The 23473-nt window shown below is 41.7% G+C and overlaps 1 protein-coding gene across 4 annotated transcripts in view; it reads right to left on the bottom strand.

Moving 5' to 3' along the window:
• The window catches only part of ccdc142 (coiled-coil domain containing 142), a 24482-nt gene extending 1960 nt beyond the window's left edge, over positions 1-22522 (bottom strand). The window contains exons 1-12 of one of the 4 annotated variants that reach the window (XR_003981517.1): positions 22212-22522; positions 21940-22085; positions 20641-20720; positions 19440-19480; positions 16540-16585; positions 14822-15075; positions 13293-13517; positions 11835-13075; positions 9106-9407; positions 8147-8234; positions 6869-7063; positions 5079-5215 (exon numbers count right to left, since the gene is read on the bottom strand). Coding sequence is in view for 1 of the 4 variants with exons in the window: in XM_030397145.1 (XP_030253005.1) it covers positions 81-181; positions 1471-1581; positions 1794-1971; positions 3671-3785; positions 4433-4585; positions 5055-5215; positions 6869-6959 (910 nt within the window). In the remaining 3 variants the exon portion in view is untranslated. The other 3 variants (XR_003981516.1, XR_003981518.1, XM_030397145.1) reach the window with 3 other exon arrangements.
• Positions 22523-23473: the final 951 nt, after the last annotated feature.

The following is a 23473-nucleotide window of genomic DNA, read 5'->3' as shown; positions in this document are numbered from 1 at the left end:
AGCCTTATTCAGGCTCAAATTTCCAGACTTTAAATGTGCTTTAATTCCTTGACTTTTTCACTGACTGGTGTGATACTCACAGCAGCGTGTGAAAGGCTCCCAGGTTTTGGACTGTAGGTATGGTTTGGCTTGTGGCTGCTGGAGCAGACACACCACTGCTGAATCCACTTGCTGAAAAACCCTGCAGACAGAGAGATGGATTACCCAATCTGCTCACATAAAGCAGTATGGAAAATGATCACCACAGGTATAGGATCTCTTCCCCTTTGCATTAATTTACCAGCGGGGATGAGAGTAACAAATTCAAATGAGTCCAAAGAAAAATTCACGATAACCATTTTGAGAATGAAACACATGAAAGATGCCAAATAAGCAGCTGCAGCTGCTGTTGATGTGCCTGCTACTGCAGTTCTCCAGAGAGTTCTATGTCCAGATAAGTGACACTAAGCAGTATGACTCTCTGAAATCACTGCATTGCCTAGAAATTTTGTACATGTGTGCAACATTATGTGTGTAAAAACTGTGCAGGTCACTTGCTGATGTAATATGTGTGTTCATGTTGTGTCTTGAGGATGTTTTATGTCCAATGTATATTTGTCTACTGTTCATTCTATAAGAGGTGGCAGATTATCTGATTTATGTGGCTTGCAACAATGCCACTATCCATTAAATACACATATGTATGTTACATTTTTAGTAAAAAGGTGTTTTATTTAACGTTAATATCATGGCTTTAAACATGTGTTCTTCCTAAAATACAGCACGCTGAACAGTCCACTCCAAGTGACTGATTGTTTACATCCTGCACCCCCTCACCAAACATTTCTTTTCATCCCCGTCTACGATGACTACGCAACTGACCACTACTCCCTCGTTAGCACCCCCAAAACAGCCTCAACTGCCACTGACCTGCTCACCAGGTATATTCCCAAACAAGCAGTTAGCAACTGGATACGTTTCCTTTTATAACCACCATCATCTCCCCCCATACACAAACAGCAGCATGCTCAATATCCCAACCCTCTGCAGCTGATCATAATCATTTCATTCAAGTTCCTCTGAAATCTCTGTCACCCTGCTCTTCAGTGTACCCTTGTTAATTTTGGTCCATCAAATATTAGATCCATAAACAACAAATCCTTTTTATGTCATGATTTTATTTAATTCTTTATAATTTTGACTTATGACAGAGACTCGTCTATCGCAGGAAGATTTAAGTTCACTTATAGCGGTCAAACTCTTACAAGTTATGTGAGGCAAATTTAACTAATCTTTATGTGTGAACACAGATAGCTTGTTAGGATTGGCTAGCTTGGTAGCCTCCAGCTAGGTGGGCTTGTTTAACTAACTAAGCTCTCTTCAGCTTCACCCACGCTACACATCTCTGCTATTTTTGATGAGCCAGGAGACAGCACGGTGGCTCTGGCCACTATTTTAGACAGTCAATGGATGAAACACAGATTACGATACCTGAGGCTGAGCAGTCGTTGGTGGAGTTCCGCTGACAGACCGTATTTGTCTGACTGGATCAACTCTCTGATAGAATCAAAGTCCTGCTTCAGCTGGAGAGCTCCCTGCACACTGAGGAGGAACAACAAAACAACAGCAATCAGAGATTTAACTGAAGAATACATCATTGTGTTTACAGTAATTAATTACATTTCCTGCTCCGGCCTGATGGATACAGAATAAATTCTGAATAGACTAAACAGTCAGTATATTGCCAGATGAAGTGGAAACATGGGAAGAGTATAACAAGACCTCAATGCATGATGCCGCGACCGAAAACATACCTGAATTTGATCTTCTGTTTCAGGATATGTTCCATCCATGCTTCCATGAAAGCCGTCATTGTTATACTCAGTGCTTGGACACGGGCATCATCGGACAATGGTGCCACACCTTCTAAAACCTGACCAATTACAGTCTGAGCTGCCAGAGATGCATATTCACTGGGATTGCTGGGAAAACCTGTGCACCAACGAAGAAATACACAATTATTAATACACAATACATGTGATGGATGAGTATTCCCCTGGAGGCCCAGACAGAAAGTTTGACCTATGACTAAGCCGTGCAGTGGATATCAGGCTGTGATGGGGAAAGGCTCTTCACTTTGTGAAAAACTGCATCGGAAAAAGGGTCCAACAGTTCAGTTCAATTCAATATAAATCGGCCAATTTGAAATAGAATTTAAAAAAAAAAAAACACTCTTTAATGTCAAAGTGACAACGACCTCTACAAAATAATGTCAATTAATTATTGTAAAAATAAAAATATATAATGTAAAAAAAGTTCTGTCAGGTTGCACAAGGTTTGTTTGACCACTCCAGAACATTCACCTTGTTGTCTTTAAACCCTTTCTGGGTAGCTTTCACTGTATGCTTTGGGTCATAGTCTTTCTGGAAAATAAATCTTCTCCCCAGTCGCAGTACTCTTGCAGACTGAATCAGGTTGTCCTCCAGGATTTCCCTGTATTTTGCTGCATTTATTTTACCCTCTACCTTAACAAGCCTTCCAGGGCCTGCTGCTGAGAAGCATACCCACAGCACCATGCTGCCACCACCATGCTTCACAGTGGGAAGGGTGTGTTTGTGGTGATGTGCAGTGTTTGGTGGTCTCATCAGACTAAAGAAACTTCTTCCAGTTGACCTTGGAGTCTCCCACCAGCCTTTTCGTGAACTCTAGTCAAGATTTAATGAGCTTTCTTCAACAGTGGCTTTTTCTCTTCACCGCTCTCCCATAACACTTTGACTGGTGAAGAACCCGGCAACAGTTGTTGTGTGCAGAGTCTCTCCCATCTCAGCTGCTGAAGCTTTTACCTCCTTCAGAGTAGTTATAGGTGTCTTGGTCGCCTCCCTCAATAATCTCTTTCTTGCACAGTCACTCAGTTTGTGAGGAATACCTGATCTAGGTAGATTTACACATGTGCCATATTCCACCCATTCCTTAATGATGGATTTTGCTGAACTCCAGGGGATGTTCAGTGACTTTGAACTTGTACATTTCAATAACCTTTTCACAGAGTTGCTTGGAGTGTTCTTTTGTCTTCATGGTGTAATTTAGCCAAGAAGACTGATTAACCAGTGACTGGACCTTCCAGACAGAGTTGTCTTTATACTACAATCACTTGAGACACATTCACTGCACTCAGGTGATCTCCATTTCCCTAATTGTGAGACCACTAGCACCAATTGGCTGGACATCTGTTGAATTAGGTCAGTCACTTTAAAGGGGGTCAATACTTGTGCAATCAGTTATTTTACATTACATATTGTTACTTAATGTACATTACTTTGTAGAAGTCTGTTTTCACTTTCTATTTAAGGAGAGCCAAATGGCATTGACCATGATTCCATTCATAAAAAAGGGTAAAACAATTAAGGGGTTGAATAGTTTTTATAGGCACTGTTGATTTACATATTGTATATGTCAGAGACTGCTGGGTTAGCAACTTCCCATCATTTTTTATATGAATGATGCCTTAAAATGAATCTTCTGTCAAGTATATCTACAAAAAACATTCAACTGGTGTCCCTCTGATAGAGAACATGTGTATTTTTGAGTCAGAAGTTGCGCTTCGAGTAGTTTTTAAGAGTCATCCTCTACTAGGGATTAATAAATTGCATAGATTGCATGTCATAGACTGCCAACCAAAAACAGTCCATACCTGTCCTGAGGCTGGGTCTCCAGTGTACAGCAGACGGCATGGTCCGTTCAAAGATCTCCTCTGACATCCTCTTGCAGTCACTGGAGAAGTTCTTCAGCATCAGAGAAGAGAATGTCTGATCGATAAAGACACAGAGCTGTAGCATCAGGCTCAGAGTAGAGAAAGCGTTATCTATCTATCTATCTATCTATCTATCTATCTATCTATCTATCTATCTATCTATCTATCAATTACGTCCCTGTCCCTCAGGGGGAAGTTAGCCACTGTTTAATATGTACCAGGTCCCAGCGCTCTCAGCTCTTAAAGGGAATAGTAGACACTCCGATTGGTTTGACTTTTTTTGGTTCCAATCTGATGACAGTTCTGTAATTTTTTTCTCCAAGTGAGGATATTGTGGCAATCTCAATTTTTTCTACTAGGGGGATGTGCAAAAGTACACTTTTAGGAACTGTTCTTCCTACTGAAGTGCTTTGTCCAGTCTGTCAAATATGATCCTTCTGAATGTATGAAAGTTCATTCTTGACCTTGGACACAGGTCAACATCACTTGTTTGTCAGTTGACCCTGCTACTTTCCATTTGCAGTAGGTCCATCATCTCTGCCAATGGTCAGCTGTGGGAAAACTGTTAATGTGTTAACAGTCTTGCTCTTTAATTCATACAATCCTAAAATTTGGGATATCCTCCTCACATCAAGAAGAACTTGGAGAGGAGTCAGCATTCTAATGAGTTGGGAAGAAATTCAAAGAAACCAGAGAGGTCACCTGCAGCTTGCATACAGCACTGTCAAGCGCTTCAAGTTGCAGACTCAGCAGAAGCTGGTTGTGGTTATGAAGAGTGGAATGATGGCCACTGTCTGACTTCATCTTCAGTGACTTAGTCTGATGCACCATCATCTCTACTGATTCTGTCAGGACCTGCAGAGACAAAGAAAGAACATGGTACACTTTGAGGGCTACAAGGCAAAGAGCCAAGCTGTAAGGCAAGTGGATGCTCACCAGCTATGTCAACCACAATCACTTCATAAGCTGACTGAAATAAAGTATGTGTAATTTAACTTTTTCTTGATACTTTTGAGACAACAGTGGAGCTCTATGACACAGAGGAAGATGGCATATCAGACATTGATACACACACAGTTATTTAAGTAGGACCCGTTTGTTGTAGATCTTGCTCTTTTCACATTAATGTTTGTAATAATAAAATACCAAATAGTGTATAAAAAGAGTGTGTACCACAAACACTTGTAAACAAAGTGTTGTGAATACCCAAGCTCACCTAGTTCGTCCCTGCATCAAGATAAACAGGATTTCTCAAGTAATGTAATTCTTGGATTCGCTATCGTCTAAAACATATAAAAGTGACCACTATAAACGAGTAACCTACTTTGAGGTCTCCCTGTGTTATGAGCAGGAATTTGTTCAGGCTCCATGAGGAGAGGAACTGGTAAGCCTTAGATATCACCCAGACTGTAGACAGTTGTACTGTTGCTAATGCCAAGCCAACAGTGAGTCTCTGGAGAGTGAGTCTGGATGAGAAGAGGCTACCTGGGAGGGGACAGTGAGAGAGAGCAATGTTATATTGCTATTGTGGTGAGTTAGTGTTTATGGGTAGAAAGATAGAAGACCTAAACAGCAGCTTTATCGTGACAACAGACCAGAGATGTGGACATCATTACTAGGTCTGTAAATCAACAAAATAATAATGATCATCACATTGACGGCAAATATGAATATCAAGACGTATCTTCTCCCTCTTGTTTAACCAGCTGAAATGCAGTTACAACATCGACATGTCACAAAACACAAAGTTGTGTCATCATTTTTATGATTTGTCAATTTGTAGGCTGAAGGAGAGAAAATATTGATTGGTATGACAGTATATGTCCAAAGTTATATCACACGGGTGGGTGAAATGTGGTCCACATGAAGACGTGACTTCAATGTAAAAGAAGCTGTTAATTAAGACACTGTGCTCACTGCTGTAAAGTGCATCCACAATTACTTGAGCGTTATACCTCTGAATACTACAGAAGGACTTATTAAATAATTTGCAGAGCACATTAAATAAATCTTCACACCAGAAGGTTGGCGGTTTGATCCATGAAAGCTGCAGTGCAATGACGGCCAATTAAGTTATTGCAGACTTTGCAATGGAGAAATGTTTTATCCTCTACAATGTGCAAATAATTCAAAATCATTCAAAATCATTTGCAAGCAAGTATTGCAAATCATGGCCATCTATAGTCTTCAAACAGTCATTGAAAAAAACAGTTAAATCAGTTTTGAACATATTTTCATTGGTGACCATGCACGTTTTTTACAAGTCGTCCTTGGGCTGTAACAAAAACACAGTTTGAGTCCCCGTACATGTCAAGTGTCGAGTTTCTGTCTGTGTGGACATCATAGCCTTTCTGTACATCACTGCTCCTGGTTTTGATCTTAACACATCTCTGCTTGCTCACATTAGAACAAGATTCATTGCCGATCCTGACTGCCGATATTTTAGCAAAAGATATAAACTGCCCCCAATTAACCTGTGCTCAGCACAGGTCCCCTTGTATTTCTGCCACAATATAAATATGGCCTTACAATCACTTGTAGCTACATGCATTGCCACCAGCTAACCATAGCAAATAAAGGCATGCACTTGAGTCAAATCATTTTTATCAACTGTATATAACACAATATCACAAATCAAAAATCCAGTGTTTCCCCTTGGACAGAGTTGTAGCAGCGGAGGTGAAATTGTTTTATTTATGTTTTAAAGTGTGCTGTCCATAAAGTACATATGAAGTGTGATGAGCCAGTCTGTAAGGGCAAAAGTCTGACAACACCTTTAGAGGGTATGTTCTCAAAAGCAACTAGAAGAGGACACCAAATGTAGTGTCATAACTCTGATATACTGTGGAGGTAATTAATATTTTTCCCAAGATGGGGGGACAAAAGATCTTCTTTGACAGATTTTTTTTCTGTCCGAGTCATGTAGACAGATTTTCATCAGCAATAGTGGTTGCTTAACAATGAAAAAACTCCCCGTTCCACTGCGACTTTTGTCTTGTGTTGTGTTTGAAAGATACCCAGCAGCGAAACTTACATAAGTACGCTTATTACATCAGATGGCATTATGCACAAATGATGCAGCTGGTGCTGTTGGTGTGACTGCATGATGTTGTGGTAATATCGTGGATGTCATCTTACCTGAAGACCTGCTGTTTGAGTGATTGCAGCACAGAGATGACATAAGAGGAGGAGAAAGCAGTAGGAGGTGCTCCATGGTCACTGACATCATCAAGCATCCATCTTGCTCGGATGAAGGGAGCACAGAGTTCCTGGCTTGATTTACACCTGTGAGACACTTGTCTTTCAGAGCTGAACCTATACTTCTGCATACCACTGAAGAAAGTCGGGAAAACAGAGAGAAAGACGGCTTGACAAAATAATACGACAGGAAAATTGATAAAGGCTTGTTAATCAATTAATTAATGAGTTTAGGTACATTTTAGCACTTGTGATTTAAAGTGTTGCGGGTAGAGCATTAGAAGGTAACACATTACATTTGTACTTAACGCAGTGGTGTATTGTGTTACTGTTCCTAAATTTAGTGATGACATTACAGTTACTTATCAAACAATTATGTTGTTACTTGTTATGTTGTGTAAAACAAGTACTTCAATAATCTGCTTAATGGGCGGAAAGAAAAAAAACCTCAAATGCAACAATCGTCTGAACTTTCCTGAAATGGAATTCAACACAGCAGCGCTCTCTAGTGTGTTTTAGGAGAGACTCTTCAGCCTGGACACTGGTCAGTGAGGACAGTGTGCTGAGGACAGTCTGATGAGGAACCAATACTGCGAGAGACTCTTGATGAGTGATAAACATTTCAAATTAACTGCACTAGTTTACTTTAAAGCCATAGTTTGTTGAGTGAGCGACTCAAGTGAGTTTGTTTAGTGTGTTTGACACGTTTAATGCAGATCATATGACATGAAAAGATAATTTTTTTCCATCATCTAATGGCGGTACGTAGCCGACCTCTTGTTGATATACAGTGGGGTCCAAAATTCTGAGACCACATTGAAAATCTCTGATATTGTCACATAAACCTGTGAAAATCAGAAACTCTGAGGGTTCATAAAGTAGGTTTCATACAAGAGCGGGATAATGAGCCCAAACACACCTCAAAACATTGTCTACTACTTGAAGACAAGTATTAGGCTAATTGAGAGCAATTAGCCTAATACTTCACAACACAAGACTTTTTCTGTGAAGTTGTGTTTTCTGACAGCTTTGTGGTGTAACATTATTAGAAAGCATAAAAGATCTTGTGTACATCCTCCTTGTTAGGACAGGGCTAATATGTGGACGAATGTAACGTTTAACATTTTCTTCTAACTGGCAACTAAGAGACGATTCATCTTAGAGGATGTTGCGTGTGTGTGTGTGTGTGTGTGTGTGTGTGTGTGTGTGTACACTTACCATGGTCCCACTGACTAATGTGCTGTATAGGCAAACATGTACAGACTGAAGTCCTCGAGCATTACTCTGCACTCCTTTGGAACTAGATCTGGGACAAACAGCACAAAACCCCATGAAGTCATGTAGTCATTCATGTCCAGGAGAAACAACTCATTTTAAGCATCAATCCAACAATGGATTACGGATTCTGACAATCGCCATAATATTTACTCGGGTTAGGGTTAGGGACAAAATGAGGGACAATGATGCACTAGTATGAATCGTGTAATAAAACCACTGGATGTAAGATAAAAGCCAAAATTTATCCAAGTTTAAATAATCATAAACAAGATCTGTGGCACGCCACACCAAATTACTTCTAGATGTGACAGAACTACATTAATACTACACAGAAACAACATTTGGTGTCCAGAAAGTGAAAACTAGAGATTTGAATTTTTGAAAATGACTTCCTGTTTGATTACTGTAACCATTCAGCAGCAGCTATTTAAATGAGGGTATGTTGCCAAGGTTCTTAAGGGCATAACTTCAAAAATGTGTTACTTAAAAAGTATTTGGAGTACAGTTGTAGGATTTTACTCAGTCCCATGAGTTAAATAGAAGTGTCAACATGTTTGTTTTTTTCAAGAAAATCCATGACATGAACTGGGAGGCCCTAGGTGAGTTGGCATAGAATGATCCGTATACTCTATGTAAAGTATTTGTGATTTTTGAATAGGTGTTGTATATATAGATATAATTGTATAATAAGCCAGTTTCCCCAGGGGATGAATAAAGTATGGGATTCTGATTCTGATATGAAGTAATCAGTTGAACTAATAATTATTTATTCATTCATTAAAAGACAAATAAAGAAATTAATGGGTAAGTATTGGCAGTTGCCGTTACTAGTCACTGTGTTGTAGGACATGTAAATGATTCCACACTGTTCAGAGTGTGACTGGATGTTATCATCATACCTGTCTTTGAAGCTTGAATGATCCTGTGAAGGATCTGGAACCCCCTGTAGCTGTCTTGAAGGTTGATGCTTCCTGCAGAGTATCCAGCTTGTGGCATATAAAGCTGCAGCCACAGGGCTTTGCTGCAGAGATTCCACAGCAGGGTGTGGTACTGTTCAACCAGATCAGCAAACACCAGTGACTGACCAAGGTCCAGCCACTGTACAGAGTGAGACCGACGAAGACAGTCTGGTTCTAATGTTGTCCTTTCTGCTCCGAAAGTCTCCTTTTTCTCTGGGTCTCCGTCTCTCTGGTAACCTGAGCTAAAGGGCAAAAACAGTTATCATGTGCAGTTATCACATAAAGACTGGGTACCTGCAACTGTCAGTGCGGTCACCTAAAGAGCCAAAAAAAAATACAAAGTGTTGGACAGTGTAATGTGACAGGACATCACTACTGGACAAGTGCAACTGAACGCAAGATGTACAGTTAATTCATTTATCATGAATTTATTTGAAGGGGCTCGCATATAAAGAGAGACCTGAACAACAAACACGCAGCATGTACACGTCATGTGCATCTGTGTTTATACATGTACATGTATAAAGACATGGAGCAGGTAACGCATGGCATTATAGGCTTCAAAGGCAGGCGCGCCCCCATCATGTGTGAGGCCACACTGGTGGATGAGGTGAACACATTTAGTGTTCGCTTTGATATCCTTAGCTGTTAGGTCTACTCTGCCTCCAAAGGACAGGCCACTGTCAGTAATCACAACCTATGTGAGAAAAATCCTGCTGAGAGATATTATAAATAAGGCAGCTGGCCATGTACTAAAAACGTTAACTGCTTATTAACATCAACTCACATGTTTCACAACTCACTCTCACAGGAGACTGTTCCCTCCTGCCCAAAAAGAGCCACCATCCCCCTACCTAAAAGGTCTGCTGTGTGTAGTCTTAATGACTACCACCCTGAAGCTCTCACCTCCATCCTGATGCAGTCTTTTGAGAAACTGGTTCGCCAGCACATCAAAGACAACATCTCTGTAAGCCTGGACCCTCACCAGTATGCCATCAGAACCAACTGATCCACTGCCCTTCACTCAGTCTTCACACGAGCAGCTACATCATGATGCTGTTTGTTGACTTGGGCTCAGCATTCAAGCCAATCTTAATCTTAAAATGATATTGTGAAGTATGATGCAACCATCAGTGGCAGCATTTCAAACAGTGACGTTTCAGGTGGAAATCAACAATTTTGCAGAGTGGTGCACAGTGGAGAACAATCTACTGCTCAGCGTCAGGAAAATCAGAACCTTATTGTTGATTTCAGAACGAAGGAGTCAAAGCTACACATCCCTGTCTACATCGGTGGAGTTGAGGTGGAGCTGGTGAAGTTTAAGGTTCCTGGGAATCAACATCACCACCCTGGTAAAAACAAAAAGGCTCTTCTTCCTACAGAAACTAAGGAAAACCTGATTCTGATGTTCACATCAACTTTTACAGAGGAGCAATAGAAAACATCCTGATTGGAAACATCACAAACTTGCATGGTTCATCACGGCCCAGAGCAGGAAGGCTCTACAGCTGGTGATAAAAACCTCCCAGAACATCACTGCCAGCCACAGTCTGTTCACCCTGCTGCCATCTGACAAAACATACAGAAGTATTACAATTGTGTCATGAATATTGTTCTTGATTTCAACTACAGTGGGACAATTCAGACTCATCATAAAAGTGCAAGTGTTGATGCTTTGGTAAAAGTATCATGAAAAATGTTCTCGACTTCAAGTTTATTATAAGTCCCTAAATCACACATTGGTACTTGATCCCTCTCATTAAACCGGCCTTGTAACATTTAATGACATCTTCTTGACAAACTCAACTTGTACCACTTAATACATAAAACTTTTCACGACCCTGTCGCCAAAGCTTTTGACGAAGTATTAACAACATTTTAATGATAACACCAAGTCCAAAATGGCCCACTCTTGTTGCGGTGAAAATAAAATTCATGACACAATCATAATGGTCTCATGACTTCCAAAGTCAAAACCACAAAGTTTAAAGTCATTTTAATGCATAAAGTTACATCGTTTCTTTAAGGTTTATAATTAGGCTTCCTATGACATGTTTATGACAGGTTATGTTTGTTTTGGCAACGTAATGTTATAAACAATCATTAAGACTCCTTCATGTTCACGATGCTGCAACACAAAAACTCTCTTTTCTACAGCTCAGTTCTCCTGTCAGGTCTGACTCACAAGTACTTTATTAAAGGCCAGAACATGTCTAAGGTCAGAAGTGATTCGATCTGTTCCATCATAATTAAGGCAGGACCGAAAGCCTGCCATCTCAAAGGGCAGATAGAAAAGAATATGGCCGTGTTCATGTCACACCAGGGCACAAAAGCGGTCACGTTGAGCATGTAGTCTTTATGGTCATACATTTTGGGTTGCATGTGAACTTTCAGTGGTGACCCTGAGGGGTAATGGGATGGAATAAGCTAAATTTGGACTATAGAATGAGGTTACAAGCTATTATTCATTCAAATGGGGATCACAGGGAACATTTCAGAGATTCTCTCCCGGACGGCAGTCATGGTATTGCACCCTTTGTTCTCATTAAAATGATGAATTCAGTGTGTGAAGTGTCAGAATTGCCATTCCAGATGATCTGACACATGATTTGTTCAAAAGTTTGGGATGTCTAACAACACAGGACAAACATCAACACGACAGACATTACCTGACAGTGGCTTCCAGCGTGGCTTTTATTTCCAGCTCTGCCATTTCCTGCTGAGCTCCGTCCACATGTCGCTGCTGGTTTAGTTCTGTGCTCAGTTGATTCATTTCCACTGAATCAGCTGTGTTTATGGTTGGTGCAGTGGAAATTATGTCAATTTGTCTATTTGGTACTGACACATTATTTATTGCATTTGGGAGAAGTTGTTCAGTTTGGGCCTTTCTTTTAGGCGTATGTGATACCAGTGGCGTAAGCAGGTCATTGGGGGAAACTAGCTGCTGAAAAAGTAGCTCTACTGATGAATGGTCCTGATGGCAAACTCCTGACAGAGGCAGGGCTGAGAGTGGGTGGACTGAAAGTAAAGCTTCTCCACTGGTCTGGGCAGAACCAGTCTGGAACATATATGTTTGGCACTGACTGGATTGGTCGTTGTTAGAGGCTTCTGCTCCACGTTGGACAAAGGTTGGCTTGGCAAATATAGGATGGTGATTTAGTAATATAGCACTGTCCCGCTGAAGGTCAGGGACGTAAACGGGAGGAGTTTTATGGCAGGTATAATGAGATGACTGCGAAGGCGGGTGATGATGAATAGAGAACAAAGAAGAGGAAATGTACGTATGCTGCAGTTGTTTCCAGGTCCACTCAGGTCTCAGTATGGAGTTCCCACTGCTTGCCCTGGCTACCTGACTAACTGAACTGTCAGAACATGTGCAGACCTCATAGTTGGGGTGGACCTGACAGATGTGACAGCTCTGGTCAGAGGCCCAGCAGTGCAGCTGCTTGGCTATCATGTCTGCATGATGAAGTGCTAAAATCACCGTCAGCTCTTTGACTGAGAAGGCAGCAGGTTGATGCCCTTTGCTGTTTGGAAGACTTGAATCCAATGTGGAATAATGTGGCTGCTGTAATACTATAGTCCTCAGCTGGGTGGTGCTGTGCTGCGCTCTTTCCCACACTGCCTGGTTGTAGAGGTGTGTACCGGCTAAAATATCCTCCAGTACTTCTCTTGGTACGGACTCTAATTCAGTCTGGGCTACAGCAGACAGTATGACAAACACAAAGTGTTCCACCAGAACCAGCGCCTGCAGACCGAGTAAGTCCAGAGTCTGTTTGATTTCCACCAGAAGCCTGGACTTCTGGACCAAAGCAGCTCTCAGATGGTAGTCAGAGTGGACTTTGGAGAATAGACAAGACCAGTGGTTGAGATGGACCCGGAGCTCCTGGCTCAGTGAGCCAAGTCCAACCTGTAAGGGAGGGGGAAATGCTTGTGTTTGTGAATAAGCACCACGAGAGTCTTTTGTATTGCTGTTTCCATGTTTGTGCTTGCACCTTAGCCAAGTTTCAGTTCTGAAATCAACATGGTTTTTCTGTTATTATCTTACTTTGAGAAATACAAACATTTTTTTTATAAAATGAAAAACAACAAAAACACTTTTAAACTGAAATGACTGCAGTCCTAACCTGGACAAGTGTCGGGTGTGAATTCTTAAGATGATCCTCCAGCAGATGGCTCACTTTGGATATGTAGGCTGCTGTTCTGTGAGCCCTCCTGGTGTACTCATGTATAAAGAGCAGCAGGGACCGCTGCTCCAGGAGCCTCCTCAGAGTTCTGTAGCTTCCCTGCAGGAGGGAGGTTGAGGGCATGAGCAGAACACCACCCTCTGCTGGGAGGCCTTTAACACACACCTGATGGGGATGGAAGAGAGAGATATGTACTCCATGGACACTATGACACCACTTGTCCTTCTTCTATTGATTGTTCCTTTTTATTACACATCATCAGTGTTTGTGTGTGTCTTTGTTTTTTTCTGTCATGTTGCACTAATAAAATGCTGTAAAGGCTTAATCAAGCAAAGACAATAAAAATCAGGGGCGGGCTTCACTGATCACAGTACAAAAACTCTCGTTCATATCTTTATTCTCTGAGTTGGGTGAAACTGTTTCTTATTCTATGGAGACAATGTTTTATGGTTTTACCTCCAATGTCCGAGCTGCAGCTATGATTTACAGAGTTTCCTGATGAACAGATGCTTTACATGCTGATAAAGTAACCACAGCGGCATAGGGCTGGCGGCGTATATCTACTGTGTCACTTAATAAATGCAACAGCTTTTTAGGAGTTAAGACCAGTCTCCCCTGTTGTTTTCCAACTGCTTGAAAAGTGAAAGTGGGCCAGTATCAACCCTGCCTACATTTAACGGTACTGTCCGCAGTGGAAACGCACTACAGATCTGGAATTCGGGTGGAGTTGCCAAGGGTTAGGCAGGTTTCAAAGGGTATTATAGCGAAAGTACCGTGTTCAAAAAGCAGCTGATATAAAAACGGCCTGTGTCTGAGACCAACTGCAGCCAGTTTGATGACAGAGAATCCAGTACTGATGTGGTCTACAGAGCTTGGCATGAAAACCACCTTGGCACTGTATTCCCTGTCGGCACACTGGCACTCTGTCGGTCTCGGATGTGACCCTGTATGGCAGGCGTCTCGGAGGGGCAGATTTCCAGTCCCTCCATACCTGACCATTTTTACAGGCAAATAACTCTCCTTACAAGTTTAAATGGAGAAAGTATGAAATTCTTGGATCTGCACCAAAAGTTAATGGGGTCTATTCTGGGCTGAGACCCATCTTCCATCAAAGTCTGGTGGATCTCTGTAATCTTGCTGAAAAACCAACAAATCGATACAGCTGAATACTTAACCTCCTTGGCAGAGTTGATATTATGTATATATTATATGGCTGTAATAATTAGCATAAACATTTAATAGACATGAGTCACAGAAACAAGTTTCTTCCATTTCATCGAAATAATCATGGACATTTGAAAAAGAGCAATGACTGAATTAAAAGTGAGCACTGACAGCTGACGGCAATTATTTAAGGTGATCGTCAGCAGCAGAAACTCCTCACGACAACCATGCCCTCTATTTTAAAGTTTCTTTCACTCAAGGTGTTTCTTCCCAATGGTTACATCTTCAGCATCCCAGGAGCTCACCTGAGGGGCTCCCATCGGCACTCCGCCAACCAGCTGCCATTGGGGCGCCACAGTCAGAAGGGCTTGCTGCAGACGCAGGAGACGTGCAGAGGAGCGGGAGGCCAGGTTGTAAGCAACTACAAAATTTCCCTCTTCCTCCTCCTCATCTTGACCGGGGCCATGAAACAGCCACTTCAAACTGGGATTAAAGGTGCTTCTGAGTAAAGTCTCGGCTCGCTGCAAGGAACGGGAGATGGTGCTCTGTGACCAGGAACCTGGAAGGAGTGTTTAAAAGAGACAACTCACAAACAAGGAAGTGACGAGAAAAACGTGGACATCAGAGAGGACTGGGTGAATTTAGTTTCATTTAAAAAGAAGACTTACAGGTTCAATAGATGGTAATAGAAAAAAGATTTTAAACAACAGAAGATGCTTCAGGGCCCATTCAGACGGAGTCAGCCATCGGGGCGATCAGCTGCTGTGTCAGTCCATGACCAATTTGTGATGTAATGTAGTCAACTTTAACCATCCCTGATCCAGAGGGTGACAGTAATGCACCAAAAAGCAGCACGTCAACTGTCATTATACAACAGAGGAGAAGCTGCTATGCTGTTCTGCTCCTCCCATTTCCACTGGTGATTTTTTTTCTTCAATGACATTAAAAATGATCGAATCAATGTGAAAATAATAATAGAAAACAAAATAATGGAAAACAATCAGGATGCAAGGCTGTTGATTACGGTTGGTTTTACACTGGTGCACAAGACCAAACCAAGTGGGTACAATTGAAAGATAATGTTACACTGCATTTAACCATGCTACTGTACTCTACTAGTTCCCCCACTACTGAGCCGTCCTACTCTGACTCTGACCATGGATCATGGCTTCATCAAGGTAGGATTCATAATGTATCAGGCAGAAACTGCAGTTATTGTCCACACTGTCAGATGAAAAGAAGTGTTTTAACTGGGGCACAAGACCAGGTGGGGTGAATACGCAAAACTGGTCATTCATGCTGGCAGTGTGATCGGCAGCATAAGTGACTGGCCACTCTACCATGACATCAGTTTATGTTTCTTCAAAGTAAAATCTGTTTGAACCTTTTCACTGCAGCCGGTGTGTTTTTTTTTCCCATCACCCCCTGCAGTCTGCACCGCCACAGCCAAAACATAACGCCAGATTCTGATTAAATGGGCTCTCACGGTGAGGTACCAGACAGACATTCTTGGGTGTCAGCACAGCAGCAGGGCACAAAACCTGTATACCTGTACAGTTAACCTGGACAATAAAAGATCTGATTTGTTAAAGGGTCTTTGTAAGGTCACATTAAAGCACCAGGAGCTGCAGAGATACTATTGGTGAGTCCCAAAAAGTGACAAAATCAATCAACTCAAAACAGACAATGTGTATTTTAAATACTGAATATTTTTTGCATGTGGGGTTGGTGGACATTCTCCTACAGTGCAGTGCACGTAGGAAAGAGGGGAGTTAAAAAATATCATTAACATTGCATGGTGATGAAACAGCTCCAGTAAAATCTTAGAAAACAAAATAAGTTCAGAGTTTTAAGGAGTGGCGTTTTGCTTTCTACTGGTGAAGTCTGTATCATACTGTATCATTTCCTGTTAGTATTAGGCTGTTAAAAATAATGAACATAGTGCTCAGTGCCTCCAGCAGCATGCTGCAGTGTTGTTCAGGATGATTGCCTTATCTACTGCTATCACATGTAGACACAGTACCATCAGCAGTCAGGTTCTCTGTCACCAAGGAGGAACTGCATCGCCCCTGAAAGACAAAAATGGAAAATTCAAAAAAGTATTTTTATATACTAGTGCAAATAGTTTTCGGTGATGTTGTCCAGTACAGACTGAGAGCTAAGGGGCCAAGGTACACCATTGGTCTGACTGGCCTTCACCCTTGGCCATTGCTCTTGAAAATGAATGGCTGCCAACATCTGTGTTCTCAGGGGGCTGAGGTGGAAGAGCTTGACAGTGCTTTAGAAATGCAGTATTTTTTCTTCAGCTGGGATTCTTTGGTTTATTTGGAAAATGAAAATTACATAAAAGTAATTTATGTGAAGTAGATTGTTTGGAAGATATTTCTTGTGTTATCAACAAACCCTGAATCTAAAAATGTCAGGACATGGTAGAGTAGTGGCTCTGGGTGAAGGGAAAGCTGAACCACTTAGGGAGAAAGGACAGACTTGCTGATCTACACTGGACCACATAATGTGGTCAGATGTGAAAAATGCTTGAGCCTTTCTATCAGAGATGGCAGTTTCATACTGCTATAAGATGCATGTATTTTTTTTTTTTACTGAGATGTAAAAAGTTCTATTTTCTTGTGATGTTATTCTGTATTTTATGTTTTTTTTTATTGATTCCTAGGGAGCCCAGCACTGTGGTCTGTGGACAACAAGAAGTGGCTTTTCCACTTGGGGAAAAGTCAGCAAGATTCTCCACATCAGCTCATCTCTAACTTAGCATGTCTGCTGTTTGGTGCTGGCAAGATAAGTGCACAGTGTGTTTATCAGAGCTGTTTCACTGAAACCAGCTGCCTGCTTCTGGTCACCAATGAAATGGTCTTTCCAATGATGCAAGATTATAAAAAGCTCCCTCAAGTACCTCAATACAAGCAGCCCTGTTTATATACCACGTAGGAAAGCAGGATTAGCAGACCAACATAAATTTGTACTCCAAGTTAGGGCTGGGCGATATAGACTAATAGTCATATCCCGATATATTTAGGCTGAATATCGATATACGATATATATCCCGATATTTTTATGCAAAGTGAGAGCAAATGTTCAGTCAAAATCAAAGCCAAATATGACATGTGGGTGGGAATTTCGTCATTTTAGGGGCAAGTCCATGTGGCCTTCCCTTTTTATTTTTGTCAGGGGCACAAAGACCACTGAGTAAAATTTGTTGGTATTACCTTTCAGACTGATACCATAACATCCTAATTTATAATAAGACATGGATTATGTATTAAAACATTTTTTAAATACCAATATCAAGTTAATGTTACATTACAAAACAGTTTTTTTAAGTAGGGTTAGAGTGAGGTGAGTTTTGTGACACCACACTGAATATTAGTGTTATTGAATATTTCTCCCAAATAGAAATTCCCCAAAATTATGGCAAAGCACATTTTTTCCAAACAAAAAAATTGTAGAATAACCAGCAGGAGACCACTGATGTGTGGAGTGATTTTGGTGGCACTACACTCTGAATAATAGTGAAGTTATTGAATATTTTTTGTAGTTTCTCTTTTCGGTGTTGCACTTTGTAGACGGTCCCTGCGCCCTCGTCTCACAGCTGGCTGACCATACAGAGTTAAAGGAGAACTTCGGTCGATTTAAACATGCAGCTTCATTGCTCAAGCTACCCTTGATTTGCCAGTACCGAAGACGCCAACAAATTTGGTCCAGCCATTACAGAGCTCCGTGAACGGAGACTTAGCATTGAGCGCTAACAGCATGGGGTCAGAACTTTACACTGTGTTTTAAGCGTCTTAACATGCTCCACATCTCACACCAAAAGTTATGCAACATCAGCAGACACCTTAGCACACAGCACTGTAGCGTGTATGACTCAAAATGAATAAAAAAGTAGTTAAAACAGTGTGTTTGTGCAAGGAGCTACTTACCTGTTTGTTGACATCCGTGTGTTCCGGTAGCTAGACCAAACTAGCATATCCATCGAGTGTCTGCTGATGTTGCATAACTTTTGGTGTGAGATGTGGAGCATGTTAAGACGCTTAAAACACAGTGTAAAGTTCTGACCCTATGCTGTTAGCGTTCAATGCTACATCTCCGTTCACGGAGCTCTGTAATGGCTGGACCAAATTTGTTCGCGTCTTCGGTATTGGCAAGTCTAGGGTAGCTTGAGCAATGAAGCTGCATGTTTAAATCGACCGAAGTTCTCCTTTAATGTCCAGACACTCGTTTTGATTAACATACGGTTGTAGCTCGTTGTCTTCCTCACTACACTAGGAAAGAGCCGTCAGTTGTGTTTTAACAAGGTTTCACTTATGAGTTATTGATCCGGGAAGTTCGAATCTGTGAATATATTTCCAACTTTACCGAATTAAATCCTACCACATACGTCAGTTACGTATCATGTCAAAACCGGCTGCTCTCGCTCGCTGTGCTGTAAGTTTCGTACTTCTGTTTTGAGACGCTGCTGCTGTTTGAGAGGCTTTCACGTGAGATCATCGTGATGATGAGACTCCACCTGCGCGAACCGCGGACTCACTGAAGTTACTGTGAGTGACTACTGTGCACTCAGGTGGCTGTAATTCAAGGCAAGCTCGCTACGCTGACCGGTGGCTGTGCGATGATATTTTTTCACGGGGTATCAAGGCCAAAGTGTGGGGCAACAAAGTGTGGGGCAACGGCGGCCACCAAAGTGTGCAAGGAGGAGGGGCGGGGGGAGCAGTGCAGAGAGCTCCGGGTCAGCGGTTTGCCCGGAGCAAGGATCACAGCGCAAATATGAACTATATCGATGTATGCGATATGGTCTAATTCCATATCACATTTAAAAAATATATCGATATAAGTTTTATATCGATAAATCGCCCAGCCCTACTCCGAGTGTTGGTAAAAAAAAAAAAACGAAACCAACAAAATGCTGACCTGCTCCTTTTCTGGACACAATGATTCAGAATTGTCCCCGTCTGAAAGAGAGAGACAAACAAAACACACAATCCTCAGACATCAGATCGTATTCTCACCTGTAGTTCTGCACAGCTGAGGGTAAGAGTATAGTGAGAGCTCCGATGTAGTGAGCAAAGACGGATGATTTAATACGAACTTTTCCCTCGTCCCTGAAACTTTGTGGAATGTATTGTATTGCACATTATACCATGGTCTGGGGGAATACTCGATTCTGATTGGCTGCAGGGTGTCCATTACCCCTGATATATGAACACCTACTAAGTAGTTCCAGTCAAATTGACTGTTCACCGCTGTAAATTAATGCGCTAGCTGGCGTATCAAATCTTAATATTTTATTTCCAGCACTGAGTGCAGTCTGTCAGTCCTTCAGTGTCTTATCCTCTGAACACCACAGGGTGGCGACTGTAACACACAAGCTGCAGAAAGTTCACTTCCCCTCTAAACTTACTACTACGCGAATACGCTGTTCAACTCTCTACTTCAGGGCTGCGGCCACAGTAACGTTACACACGGCCGGTCATTTGTTCGTGAAAATCTTGCTATTGATTTAGGGACAATGACATGACTGGTTAGCTAGCTAATCGTGTTAGCTAGCATACTGTCAAATTATATTTACTGTTTGTCAACCGTATGCAATGTTATTGACTTTGAATCTTGCTAGCATAGCGTTAGCTTTCTGGCTCATGGCTGAGCGGACTAGAATATCTCCGGTTGCCAAGTCGTATCTATGATCCGTCCTATTTACTGGAGGAGTGAACAACGTCTCCGTTGCATAAGAATCTTACGGGAGATTAATGACTGTTCCAGGTATTAGTCAAACCCTCAGGCGTTACCAGGGAAACTAAGTTCCGGCTTGTGAAAAACTTTATATTCTGATTGTAAAACGCATGAAAATGTAAATTAATAGTCCGAATGTCTTTTCTTTGGCAAGTGACCATGGTATAAGCGGGATAATGCCCTTCGAGGTGTCCATAAACAGAAGTTAGTGGACTCTGCGGAGGCAGGTTCTTAGGCCTCCGCGTCGTCCATTAACTCCTGTTTATGGACACCTCGTCGGGCATTATCCCTTACATAAAAACGTGTCCACCCCCCATAAAAGTGCAACATTCCTTTCTTGTGCGCGCGTGTGTGTGTGTGTGCACCTGTGTGTCTGAATCACCTGTTATCAGACCAAGCTCTCCACCAGAGTCTTTCAGTATCTCTGGGTTGCTGTGTTCCATCCCAGACAATGCAGCAGAGCTGTGAAAAGATATCACTGTTAGTAATAACACTGAGGATGCTTTTCATGCTGAGGTATTGTCCATGATAGTGTTGACTTCTTTCTCAAAATTCTGAGGAAAAAAAAGTCAGAACTCAAAACGTCAGACTCGCTATTCAAAGGAATGACAGCCAATTAGAGTATAATAGTTGCACGACAGTCAACAGTGTTTCTTCTTTAGCTAGGTATTTCCATTTCACAACACTGTGTAGGCTACTTCTATTCCCCCACATTTCAGAGGGGAACATTGTACATTTTATGTCCCTACCTTTTATCTGACAGCTATAGTGACTTTATAGATCTTCAGTTCATATTCAAAACATACAATTCTCATATAAAGTATGACAAGCTGTTGTAGACAGCCAGACATCTGTGTCAGATAAAAATGTACGTTTAACTTAATTAACACTACCTTCACATTAATGCATGAGGGAAATACATAATTAAAGAAGATTTAGATTAGATGTTTCTGATGGCTCTTTTGCACTGTTATTTAGGTAACAATTTACAATGTTAGATGTTTTCTTCGTGTTGTTTACTGTCCAAAATCAAAGTACCAATAAATACAAATAGTTTATTACCTGGAATCATCCCCCATTTTCATTTCATGAATAACATTGGATATCTTAATTATATACTGTTACTGACTGCCACACTGGAAAATGTCCAAGCTTTTCATTTCAGAAATCTGGTCACCTTTTATACGTCACCCTTCCAAGGAGTTGGGAGATAAGCTCATATCTTCAAATAGTAACACTGATTGCACCTGTGACTGATGAAGAAAACCAGAAACTCCCAACATCCATTTCATAGAGACGTGGTATCTGTTTTTCTTAAAGGAGAAGAAATTCAAACAAACTCAGAAATATGTATTGTTGTCCTTAAGTGAATAAACGAGCCGTTCTCAGAAGAAATTCAGGTCCCAGAGCACTGAAGCTGGGAAGGTGGCAAGGTCCGCCACATATAAACAAAGTAAAACAATGTGAAATTCTGTTGTCCTTTGAGGTCAATTTGTTTATTCAGTGGTGAGAATGAAGAGAGCTAGGTTAGGACAAACTTTCTCTTCTGATTAAAATGTCTTTAAAGTGTCCTCTTTTCGTGACAGTTCGGACGTCTGACTGCTTTAGGACACTACAGGTGGAGGAGACATGGAGCGAGTCCAGCACGGAGCTCAAGGTAATGTCAAGACATTGTTCTTACTCAGCATTAGAACTGGCGTCCAGACGTCCATCCCTGGTGCATCCTGGTGACACGACAGAACCGCTTCGCCTTGTCTTTATCCTTTTAAGAGAAACTGGTAACTTCACATCCACCTCAACACGTCTCAATAATCCCACAGAACTATCCTGAACAGGAGCAAGGAGTTAGCCTCATTCGCAAATTACGATTTTTTTGTCCGTCTGTGCAATAACTGTTTATTAGTTTCTTCAAGAAAACGTCCAGGAAAGCTAAGTATCTCATAACTGACTTACGCCTTTTCAAAGGGGAGTTTGTTAATCCACTGCTCGCGGGGGAAGGGTGGTTTAAAATAGCAGCTGCTAGCTAGGTCTCAAAACAGGATATAACAGCAGCCAATCAGGAGAAAACCTCCCCGGTTGTTATGGGAAACGAAGCTGAAGCTACCGCTGCTGCTGCTTCTTCGTCTGTTCTTCTTCTTCTGCTGCTTCTGCTGCTTCTTCTCTTGTTTAATGGCGGATCGCAAACCAATATGTAAAGGTGCATGCAGCCACCTACCGATCGGAGTGTGAAGCTCACGGTTTCTGGAAGAGAAAATATGTGTGCGAGCGTGCGTGCGTGCGTGTGTGTGTATACATGAATGACATTCGGTATGCATGTGAATACATACAGTCGGCGTCGCGTCACAGTCTCGTCACAGTTGGTGGCGGGGCATTTCGAGGGGGAAAACAACCCTTTTCAAATTTTAATAAACGAACATGTCATACATTGACTCATTGCAGCCCATTGACAGGGATAGATACCTTAAAAAGATCACTTTGATACGAGCGGATTCTTGTCCGTATCTTATTAAAGAGTGGACGAATGATCCGACTGAATGGCCTGAAGTTTCATTCCCTGATATCTTCTGCTACCTGGTTGAATCACCCGGTAAGAGGCAAAATCACGTTAACTGATGAATTAAACCTCACATAATTTCTATGTCTGACATGGAAATTAGCACGTTTGAATTTGTTCACCACACAATGGTTGTTATTACACAATAGCCATCATGAGCTGCATACATATTAGTTATTGACGACTCGGTATATCACGCAGGGATATACACACACAGCAGCCTAAAGAACTATCGGTCCCTGGAGGCACACAACTTTTTTTTCAAGTGGCTTTGTTGAAGTTGTGCTTCATCATAAGCTACCTTCCTCAGATACCTACATGTTCCGAAGTGATGCCATCCTGGAGGGTGACAGAGAAGCCGCACCAGACGTGGGTCGCAGTTAAGGGAGAGGGTACTGTCATCGCTGCCTACTGCAACTGCATGGCAGGGGACGTTTGTGAATGTGTTCATTAATTTGTGTGTGTGTGTGTGTGTGCCATAACTACGTCCAAATATATCAAAATGTTTTCAAAAGAAATGTCACCACCTGGTGTCAAAACAAATGTCAACAGGCGGTGATCTGTCACCACCTGGTGACATTTCTTTTGTATGAGCAGTAGGCCTATATGTAAAATCTTAGGGCGTTTTCACATCTATAGTTCGTTTGCTCTGGTCCGAATG

Source organism: Sparus aurata, chromosome 18 (genome assembly GCF_900880675.1).
Source record: "Sparus aurata chromosome 18, fSpaAur1.1, whole genome shotgun sequence".
NCBI classification, from domain to species: domain Eukaryota; kingdom Metazoa; phylum Chordata; class Actinopteri; order Spariformes; family Sparidae; genus Sparus; species Sparus aurata.
This window is presented reverse-complemented; position numbering and strand designations above follow the sequence as displayed.